Below are 12,398 nucleotides of genomic sequence, written 5' to 3'. Positions count from 1 at the left end.
TTAATATAGCGAATAGCGATCAAGTTAAACGTCCAAATAAAAAAGGGTTTACCAAAAAAGTTATCAAGTAAACCGGATTTATCCAGTTCGCGAGTTTTGGATTTCCCGCTACAGCTTAAGCCCCTCCAGAGAGTTTGCTAATAAAAGAACTTTTCAAATTACGAACGGCAGCTCAACAGATAATATTATAAAACTGGCACACACCCAAACATAAGCCATCAGAGATTTCGTCTAAGAAATAATCCAATCTGATTTATATATGGCCATCTAAGAGGAAATGATCGTGGAGCGATATGATGTGCGTTTACCTTGTATATTTGGTGTCTTGCCTTGCCTCTATACGTTTAGATGATTGTCGGTCGTTTTGTTCTCAATGTAATATTTTTTCAGATGAGTTCTGCGAAGAATACCCTCACAATCTGATTCCAACACCGGGATACTGGATCGAGTGCTCGCGTCAGAAGATTACCACAGACACGATTTGGGATGAATCAGAATCTGAACACGACAGTGGTCCAGATAGAGATGATTCAGGTATGTAATGATGATTTATAGTTTCAAAATTAAAATTAAATGATACATATATGCAAAAATACTCCCTAATAATATAAATGTGAGAGTTAGTTTATTATGCATTTCTAAATATATATTTACATATATTATGAAGTATACCGTTGGGAATATAAAATCCCTCATCTTCGAAATAACTCTTGGTTCTCCAGAGACAGCGAAGTTCTGAAATGCACATGAATTTCACGAAAACGTTTAACATTGTTAATATTTTAATTAAATGACAAGGAAATTAGAAGAATTCCGTGTAGTCTTAACTTGGAAACCTTAATGAAGTGAATTTATTACTAACATAGGATAGAAATATAACAAATGACCAAAAATATTTAGAATTTTTTAATACACATTTATGAAATTATAAATGTCATTCAAATATGCGACGTACACTATACAAACAAAGTCGTATTTTTTCTCTAAATAAACAAAATCAAATTCAATTTCAAACAGTCGTAGAATGACAAAGTCGAAAACAAACACTATAAAGAATTAAACAAGTGGAAACTAGGTAAAAGAATACCAAGCTTTTCTACTTTAAAGAAGCTCGAGAATGTTTGATGTAGTTGAGACGTGCTATTGTATATACATAATATAACATTATATAATATAAAAATATAAATAAGAGAAACTGTAATTCACATAATTACAACTATAATTTATTATTATATAATATGAAATATGTAAATAATTTATAATATGATATTAATACTGTCTATTCAATAATAAAATACCATAAACCGGTCGGAATATTTCTCTAGAATTGTATTCATACACGTTAATTTGCGTTGGGGGTAGTCATAATTAATTATGCTCCAACAAGCTATTCAAATATTTAGCTTTATTTCAATATTAAAGTTTTTAAAATGCATTATTTGAAAGTATTGTTACTCTTTAAAAAAATTATAATAGAATATAACTTTAAACGCTTTAATCTAGCATTATATCGCTGTGTACTTAAATAGTCAACAATCGTTACGCATGATGGTGATATCCGACTTTTTCATATAGAATTTTCATGAGATCCATCTAAAATGATAAAGGACATTTTATCCTTTTAGTAGTTTGTATCAAAGAATCAATTTTAAATTTTCTATGAATATTTTCATCGGATAATTAGAAATACAATGATTAGCTGCAAATGTAACTGGCTAGTGACAAGGTTGACCAAATCACAAAAAAAATATATAAAAAAAAAGACAATAAACATTTAATTCATTACAGAGCCAATCTAAAATAACAAACTATAGAATACAACGAGCAATAAATTATTATACCTTTTATGACTCCCGAGTCGGTGACTTATGGCAGTAGCGTGACTGGTCACTGAATCAAATTCAATTTGCTCCCAATGACTCAGATGTACACTGTAATTGAATTTTTCTATTTACCCCTTCATTGAATTGATAATTGTTCCAAGTAAGACTAAATGTTCCATTTAAATAACTGTCGTAACAGTTCATTCATTAAATGAATTATCCAATCATATGTTTATTATAAATCAATAGAAATAGCAACGGTCAGGGAAAATGCAGATATTTAAACTCTGTATATGTTATTAAACAGCAGCTTTAATTACCTCTGAAAATAAGCTCACATTGATTGTAGACAAAAACGAGTTATTGGAATAGCAACAACATTCAGGTCATTCCAAACAAATAACTTTCGAATTCATTTGTTCAGATAAACGTTCTTTAAATGAGTGTGATACTTTATTAACACGTCTTTCTTCTTTATTTAGAGCTATGTTTAAGTTAGCTCTAAACGCTCAATCGAATAAAACAATTGATAACAATGTTTAAGTAGCTTTTGTAATTTTTATTAATGTAATGTGCTGCGTAAGCAACCCAGGCTTCTGAATAGCTTCGTCAATAAATGGTAGGCTTTCCTTAAATAAGCCTATTAAAAGTGAACCAAAGTCCTCTTCGACCACAAAAGACTATAACGTTGTTAATTTTGTTGGTTTTACCTTTGAGTGCTTTTAACTTCTCTTAAATTTGTTTGAATATAATGCCATCTAATTTCTATTTTGTCTAAACAAATTTATAACACGAAACAAAAAAAAAAAATAACATTGATTAAATTACTATTTGGTGATTCAAGTCTTAATGTTACGCCTTTTGAATCTTGATTACCCTTTCTTAATGACCTCGGTGATATAAGAATGACCACCAAAGCAATTTATTGTTACTTAATGATAATGTATGTTTTGTATATAAACATATATATTGAGATTTACAATTTCAATTAATTTACAAAACTATTTTCATCATATTCACTTCGTATACAGAAATATGATGTGGCAAATGGCATACGTGTAACATAAATAAAAATTCGTAAAATAAAATAAGAAAAATTAATAATACCTAAGCTACTAATATATACGGTGCATAACTTAGACGAAATAACTTAAATATAATAGTTATTTTATTATAATAATTTTTAATATGATAAGGTAACTATAAATAATCTTCAAAATAATCCCTTCAATTTTCTCATACTGACTGCAGTATGAGAAAGACACTGGTCTTTGTGATTCAAAGAATTTTTTTTAAAGGGATCTTCTTAATGAGTAAAATAAGAATTAACACATACCAACCCAATGTGTGTACAGCTGATAGATGGTCAGAAGTTCAGAAGGCATCAATCACGAAATAAGATACGAAATAGTAGTCCCTAGTGATGATATATTGTTTTCATGAAAAGTAAGAAAATATTTAGTATACTTACATATATATTTATAATTATTGAAATACTTTAAGGCAAATGATTTTTCAAATTTCTTGATGATTTATTTCCAACGGACTCCAATACACATTTAAGAGTATGACAGTTGTTATTCATGATATTTTTTTTTTATGGTTTCTGCTTCATAGCAATCTGTTTTCTAACAATAAGCCACTTCTTTGTTTGATTTTCACAGTTTATTTTTTCCTCAAGAGCCATACTCGTGTGAAAATTCCTTCACAAAACTCTCTTGTTGTGATTCACGATATTACCGGTTTAAATTTAAACTCACCTGTTCCATAGATTCTGAATATACTAAGAAAAATGTTTTTAATTTTAACTAATAAAAATATTACAAATCACAACCCTCTATACAAAATATTTTTCCATCATATTTTAAAATAATGTCACTTATTTTTATACTTATTCTGTAGAATTTTATAAAATTTTACCACATTATATTATTATAAATACTTTAATTGAAAACGATTTTGAAACATTGTTAAACTAATTGATCGATTCCAATTAGTAGCTATACAATTTAATATAAAAAATATCACACATAAGTTACGAAACTCTTTATGTGGAAATTTAACACCAAAAATATATTTCCTACCTTATTGAGTTACTGAGAAAATTCTGGAAAAGTTTTCCGATTTTAATAAAATTAATTATAAAAGTTCAGTTATGAAACGTTACACGCGTTTCAAGGGATGTTAGTGTGTTAGTAGAGGCCAAATTTGTCATAGGAATTGATATTTAACAACGCTTTTATAAGAAAGTTAGTCTAAAATGTAATTTGCGATAATAAGGTTAATACAAAAAAAAATCTCTCTTTAAATCTTTTCCATTGATATTCCTGAAAGGATGTTACTTAAGAATATTCATAAATCTTTCTTATTGTTACAATAATGATAGCAATTCTTATAAAAATCAATCAACACACGTATCTTTTTCACTAAATTTCTTCGTAAATTTGATGTAGTTTTATTATGTAAATTACAGTGTTTTTTGTAAAATTAAAAATAGAAACTAACCATATTATACATTTTTTAATAAGCTCCCACATCGTGAATGTCAGGACTTATTGATGTTTAAAACACTATACGTATTTCATATAATCAATCATTTTAAAACAAGGTCCTCTACAATCATTATACTCCCATCCATTCCATTACATTCAATACACGTTTTCAATTCATTGCTCATTATCTGAGGGTGAAGAACTTTGGCGCCTCAGAGAGTCTTGTTTCATCACAAACATTTCTATCGAGAAATTACTTATTCTGAATACTCAAAGCACACTTATTGATTTATATTTTTTGCATAAATCTATCTTACAGCTGTTAAGTTTGGAATTCTGATGATGTATTAAAATGTTATAAGATTAAAATGCATGTTTTATTCTCTTAAAGATCTTTTACATGTATTCAGTTGGATAAGTTTATAATATTTTTTTTATTTATACATAATATATTAATGAAAAATAATGAGCAACAAGTACAATGAATTTTTATGAGTCTAAATAAAATTAGTTTTAAGTTTCCTTACACAATATGCAAATGTTTTTCAAACATTTCTCTCTGCTTACCAGTCTCATTGTGGTTTTCCATGATTAATAAGAAAAAACTATAGTGTCTATTAATTTTTTTTTAATAATATTCACTAACTAGAAGCAAGTAATGAACACCTGGGTAACAATAGTTCACAAACAAAGCCTCGAGTATCCCCCGAAGTCAATATCGTTACGACTCGAGCTAGATAGTTGTAGTTTAATATAGCAACTTCATTTCCTAACTATTGTACAAAATGTTCGGATCTATTTTCCCGGTGACGGCTTTCAAACTGATTACATCGAGGTATTTATTGATCTTATCTTTTGACCTGATAGAACCCTGGATATTAAACAAGAAATTATATGCACGTATGAAATAAACGGAAATGTTCATTATAAGTTCCTCAAAATGTGGAACTTCAGAAGATTTTTCGAAATATTTATCAAAAATATTCTTTAATTCAACAGAGTTAAATAAATTTAATCTAAAAACCTATGGACACGAGTAACAATAATTGAAACCAGTTGGAGTCAGCATACATTATTTTAATTTTGTTGGTGAATTGTTGAAGTAATTTAATTTACACCAACGCTGAATAATATTTACAAATGAGAAATTCTTGTGCTCTTCATTCTTCTTACTTTTATATTATATATATTCTTCATCCAAAAGGCATTAGACATATCTGTACGGCTTTGATTACCTTCCATACGAGTATATCCACCAGTCCACGCTACTGTTTTTTTTGCTTTTAGGTCATTGCTTAACGTATTTGCTAAGTAGCAAGAATTAAGATTCGGTGACGGCGCACTAACTTTAGTATGGTTAAAATTGAGGCAAAGACGCAACTTATACTGATATTTTCATGACTGAACTGTTACCCAGATCGTAAAGGTTAATGAGGTCTCTTGGATGTATTCTAAGTTTTTTCTACGTTAGTCGCATGAGACCTTCGTTTTTTAATCAAATACTTATTTAAAATTATGGACCAGAATGTTTTTATAGCACATAAAAACTATTGGGTCCAATTTAAAGAATAAATAGCAATCTTTAGGACTTGTCGTTGACTAAAATAAAAAACACAAAAACCAAAATATCCGTCTGTTTAATTAAATAATATAAAATTAAATAATTGGTTTCGGATTTTTTCTATCAATTTTTCCAATTTTTATATTGTTTATTTAATATAAGAATCCAGATTTATCTACTTATAACTAACTAGAAAAAGACCTCTCTTTGTACATAAAAATGCAATGTCGATGTACTCTCGTTTCTACGTACGTTAGCAGCAATTCAAAGGACATAAAATATTCATTTCTCATCTCAAGTTGTTGAGTTCTAAAGAATCCTTCCCGTGACAATTTCCCGCCAGCTTATGGTTCGACCTTTTTTATTTTAAATAACTGATGTAGACTTTGGATAGCAAAAAACTTCTTTCAATTTATATACAAAATGAAATATATAATGCAGTTTTAAAATCTCAATTTATTTTTAGATTACAATATATTATATTTTCTGATAATATTTAATTTGTAACTCCGTAAGGAAAATGTTGCATAACAGTTACTAATGACAAAATTTGTTTGCCTCAAAATTTGTGTCGGTTATTTTACGACGTGACAAAGGGAAAATGTCACCCTGATTTTACCGAATAATTCCGCATGAGAGAAAGACTCATTTTTAATAATTTACGGTGACATGATGTCAGTTCCGCAGAATAAACATTCAAAAGTTTTGAGGCATTACCAATTGCAATAATGGTGCTATCAAATATAAAATCCAATTTATGAAATACTGACGTTATATTTATTTCTTTTTGTTTATATAAATAATAGTAACTGCTGTGTCTATAACAGATACATTATCATTTTAACTGTATTATGTTTAAGTTAGATGATCTAAGCCAACAGGATTATAAAACTATGGATTTTTTAAACCTTATAAATAAAATACTAAGCGCATTCAAGTTAATTCAGGTGCGAATAGCTTACTACGTCTTTCAACGTCTAAGATAAGCGATTTAAGTAGCCCTTACGTGGGCGTGTGCTTAGAAATATTAACTATTTTCTCCAACATACAAAAAGCTTTTAGCATTTATTAGAATATTCCGCGATTTTGCAATACAAGAATATGTTGAACTTGTGATTTCTAAAAGTAGTCAGAATTATTTACTTTCATAAAGTATAAAGTACATTTTAATAGAATATTTAGTTTTAAATTACATTTTCCAATAAATGCTTCAGAAGCCGTATTGAAAGTTTTTTTTTATTCATTTGTAATAATATCCTCGACCTTTACCAAGAATTATAGAAAATATTATTTGTGAGAATTCTCTTACCTCGACAGTAATGAAATGTACAAAAACCAATATGGATTCAGGGAATGAAGTTAAACAAAGCGATTCTTAGATTCACTAAGGGTATAGCATCAGATTCAATCAGCGGGGATAAATGTTTAGAAAATATTATGTGTATATAGTAGCATAATCCTTTTTAAGGAATAGCGCTTTCCATATCCTTGATACATGTTTTCATCGTGTTGTTAAACAATGCCTCAAAAGTAACCCGCTTTAACAAAATAACTATAGCAATATATATATGAATCAACAAACTGCTCGAACCGATGCTGAAAATGATTTTGTTATGAAAGTTCATACAAACCCATCCAAAAGCTCTTTAGCCTGCACACATTCTATGCACAAACCTCACGAGCAACCCACACACATGTGTGTAATGCTAACAGTGTTTTGCATATTTTTGAGATTAACTCCACTAATAGAATATTTGATTACATTTTAAGTAAGGTATATATTCTTTAATTAAAATCTAGCTGTATTTTGGAGGAATCCATCGTGTTACTCGAATTATGAATATAAAAATTAAAAAAAATATACGTAAAATGAACATTGGTAGTTTATTGCGAACAGTATTATATTGCTGGCTTATAAATATCGCATGTTTTAAATCAGGGGATTTCATCTTATTACATTGTTATAATAAATATTTTAAATATATTTTTAATATCTTTATAATAATGTGTTATCAATATTAGTACAAAATTATCGATTAACTGCCCAAACTCTGTTTTATCATTACACTATATTTTTCACGTTTAAAATAAGTAAAACAATAGACGAAATAAATATCATGAGTTCAAATATAAACAAAACGATAAATATCCACGGATATTTTATATGAACCTAAATCTGAGAGTTTTAATAAAACAATATACATGGAAAATTTATATGAATAGTAAATATGTAAATAATAATACATTGAACGGCAAACGAAAGTTTCCAATTTTTCAATTATAAAAAAAGGTTATATAAAAGCATGTAAGTAGTTGGATTTATAATTTCAACCAATACCGCCAGCTATGAAAGGTGATTGACGTTAAAATTTATTTGTGAACATAAAATGGGTACTATGATTCTAAATTAACAGTTAACCCGACGGATAACATCGTACCTGCATCACTGCAAAAGCAATCCACGAAATAATGGCTTTCACAAAAGGCTTACAGATTCAACAGGGGCAGTATAAAACAATAACATGTCTTTACTTATAATTATAGTGCGTTAGTTTATCTAACTTTCGATTAATAAAATATGTATTTCAATTCCTCTCGATGTCCTTTATATCGATCTCAAAATGATACGCAGGAAACAGTATTTTCAGGTGATATTAAAAATACATTTTCCATCACACCAAAAGTATATGAAACAAATGTCATAAAACTCTTGGCGTGTCAAATTATATAGGATGTAGGTCATATTATAATACAAGCTCACATTCGGTTTCGGTAATTCAATAACCGGGAATGACACGCCATATACCCGATTTACTTTTTGCGTACAAAAAATTTGATACATACATTTAGCAAATAAAATTTTTTCATGATTTAATAAATTCAAATTCATATTGGTTTTCAAAATTTCATTTCAAATATGAAATGGAATTACGTAAAGTCTTGATAACAATTTCTTTTTGTCTTGTATGAAAGCAATCGGGTATGAGAAGTGATTGCTTTTGGTATATTAATTGTGATTTATGACACAAGTGTAACACCATAACCGTGTTAATCTGTGCTGTATCCTTGTCAGTTTAAAGTATGTCAAATAATAATTATGTTAAGTGCATAGCACTAAACTCCAGCTGTAGGTGTGATTCAATTATATAATTCGAAGGTGCTGCTAAAATTACGCTTCAGTATTATATCAATTTGTTGTACACTATGCTCTATATACACCTATGTACACATGCACATATCTAGACACCAAAAAATGTAGTATTCTGTTCTACACGAAACTCTTCCTCTTTTCTGGATTTTATCTTCCGAATTTTCACTAAATTTACCATTATGATGATTATACAACCTTAAAATTTCTTGCATAAACGTATCTTCATGCAACTTACGTGGGACACCGAAGAGACTTAAAATAGTTATTAAAAAAATATATAAAATTTACTTGTGACTTGCATTCTTTGCTGTTTTTATTAACATATGTTTATTTTGTACATATTACTTTATTTATTTTGTTCATATTTTTACTCAGATCGACGTAGGAGATCGGGTTCCTTGGACGAAGCCGCAGAGGATAGCAGCGATAACGGTGGAAGTACGCCGAAGAAGAAAACAGCTATCGAAGAACAATGGGAAAGAGCTGGTGGCTTCGAACTTACATCAGTTGAACAGGAAACTTACGAAAAATACTTCTACGGCACTGAACATTGGAACTATTTCACCAATGACGAAGACTTGGGCCCCGTTATACTTTCAATAAAGCAAGAAACTCTTAATGCAAGAGACCAATTCAGGTATAAAATGATTTCTATATTTTTTTAATGTATGTTTAAATATATGTATAAAACGTGTTATTTCACATACATTCAAATAACAAAACATATCAATTAGTGATTCAAAGGAGAGTTCTCTGAATGCACTGCAATGTAATCATTTAACAGACTAATTCGACATTATTGCAATGTTTGAAAATTTCATTACTCTGAATAGCTTTACATTCGAATATTTATTGAGAACATTTGAAATGTTCCCAAATACATCTTTCAACAGGAAGGGAATTTAATTAAACAACTTCTAATGAAATAACAATAATATTAAAATTGTGCGGCATCAAATTGCTGTCTATAATATAAATGTATTAAGTTGTTATGTTTGTTCAGTGCATTTTTAGAATTTTAGCCCGATAAGGTTGCATCTGCACGATTAGGGAATTTCGATGTCGAGTATTACAATCAGTGCATCATGAACGTCTAGATGATTAGAGATGCCGCCCTCTAAGTTTTGTCATAAAAGTGATCCTAAAGTAGAACTTTTAGGATTCTGCGCTGATTTATAACTACATACTGGTTACCTGGCTCGTGTTTGTCTCCTTTGCTGGACCTTCAGGGCAAAGCGTCATGTTACGAGGAAAATTGTATACATTAATAAGAGCATGTGATCTTCTTTCCTATCTTATTCACCACTAGACCCAAACGATCAAAAACAAGAAATAAACTTATTCTCTTTGAGAGTCTCTAGTTAAGGTCGCCATAACTTAGTCAAGTTTAAGCCTATTAAGCCATAATATTCGTTTCCACCGCATAAAGACTTCACAGAGACGCGCCCCGCATTTTTTATAATTATTTTAAAATAAGCGTATTTAATACATAAATTCTATACATTTATAAAATAAGCGAATTATATGTATATATATATTCGAAACTTCTTAAAGACCACGAGTGACGGGTAGATTTTTCTGCCCTCAATAAAGAAAACTTCGTCATCTACGAACAAGATTTATGATCTGCTAGTTAATAACTAAAAATACAAAACTTATTTTATGAAATATCATTATATTATATTTTAGACAGTTTGATACCTTACTCTATGTCCTTAAAGTCATTATTCGTGTTCGTCATTACTTTCTAAAGCTGACACTATAGTTTTCCAGGTAAAGGTTACACTTAATCGCAACACTTCCGAGCATTTATAACATGCTCTCAATCTAAAATGCCATATTAGTCAAGTTTCTGAGAAGCGACATACTGTGTGACACATTATAAGCACCGACGTTTAGTCCAAATTTTCTGCTAACGAATTTTCCAAAGAATATTTTTTTTGGGATTGTTATTTAAACTTAAAATAGTTTTAAAGGATTATTTTAATTTAACTTATAGTTTTAAAAAAAAATGCTTAAATCGACATTTAATAAATAATTGACATTATTTATAAATATTCATAACATACCTAAATCTATACTTACATGTAACACACACCATCAAATTTGCGTAACTGGTAAAAAAATAAGAACCTTTGAAATGGGATTCGATTACAAAATATAGGGAGATTTGCTGTTTTTTATCAATATGGTAACACTATTTTAAAATAATTTAATTTTTTCATACAGTTTTATAACCTGTTATTAGTTGTTAAATTAATTTTAAACATTGCGATATTTTATGTAATAAATAAACATATCATTCAAAAAATACAATACGAAATAAATAAACCACTTATTACCTTAAATAAAAACGATATTTAAATTCAATTAGTATTTCTTACTTGTTTATTTAAATAAAGATATCGTATTTATATTTTTTTAACATTTAATATATTAATATCAAATATAACTTAAATGTTTAAATATATTACATAAACGGCTAATAATTTAATGTACAGAATATGAGCTCATCGATATAATGTAAGATAAAACTGTCTCCTAAAAGTAATTTCGTCACTCCATTTCGTGTTTAATTACAAACATAAACTACATTTTGGTTGCCTTACCAGAGACGAAACCTCGCATTCCATGGATTCACCGTGCGGGTGCCGGGTCCATCGCGTTGCAGGGAGAGAGCTTCAACAGTGCCTGGGACTTACGACCCAGATGTAGGTTTAAGGGGCCCCTATCTAACGCGCGTTAAACGCTCACCTCCACTGTCCAAGCTCCCCTCTCTACCTAACCAAATATGAAACGAACCTGCTAGGGCTGCCTTCGACGCACGTTCCAAGAATGAACTGATGTTAGTTCTTGGCAGGCCTAAGTTTTTTAGCAGGTTGTAGAGAGATTTGGCTGTTATACCTCTCGCTCCTACTTCTACCGCCTACAAATTTACAACGAACATATTCTCAGTGAGTTCGTTAGTGAGCTCGTAATACTTGTTGACCTTGATGGCATGGTCTTTGGGGATGTTGGTTTCCCAAGGAACCGTGAGCTCTATTAGTATAACGCGCTTTAAAATTCGCGAATATAAAAATATGTCCGGTTTGGAGGCCGACGCACAAATATCCTCTGGGATCTTATATTGCTTCTCATACGTGTCCATCATTAAAGTCCAATCAGAAGCCGCTTTAATAATAGAGTAAGGCTTGACGTTTGATTTTGTGGCCCTAGTGTCTTCTCTCACAAAACCTATTGATCGTTGGTTCGTGGTTATTTCTTTTTGCGCTCTTGCTACCGATAGACTAACCGCTTCACGTATGATTTCTGAAACCCTATCGTGACGACGCGAGTATTGACCGCTATCCAGGAGTACCCTACATCCCACC

At 29.7% G+C, this 12,398-nt stretch overlaps 1 protein-coding gene across 1 annotated transcript in view; it reads left to right on the top strand.

The window, feature by feature from the left end:
- LOC116770544 (uncharacterized) overlaps positions 1–12,398 on the top strand; it is a 45,388-nt gene that overhangs the window by 18,578 nt on the left and 14,412 nt on the right. Inside the window, exons 5-6 of the mRNA XM_032662064.2 lie at positions 391–534; positions 9,403–9,664. Coding sequence (XP_032517955.2) covers positions 391–534; positions 9,403–9,664 — 406 coding nt within the window. The remainder of the gene's footprint in view (positions 1–390; positions 535–9,402; positions 9,665–12,398) is intronic.

The sequence above is a fragment of the Danaus plexippus genome, chromosome 7, assembly GCF_018135715.1.
Source record: "Danaus plexippus chromosome 7, MEX_DaPlex, whole genome shotgun sequence".
Classification (NCBI taxonomy): Eukaryota; Metazoa; Arthropoda; class Insecta; order Lepidoptera; family Nymphalidae; genus Danaus; species Danaus plexippus.
Note: the sequence above shows the minus strand (reverse complement) of the source record. Positions and strands in the feature narration are given on the sequence as shown.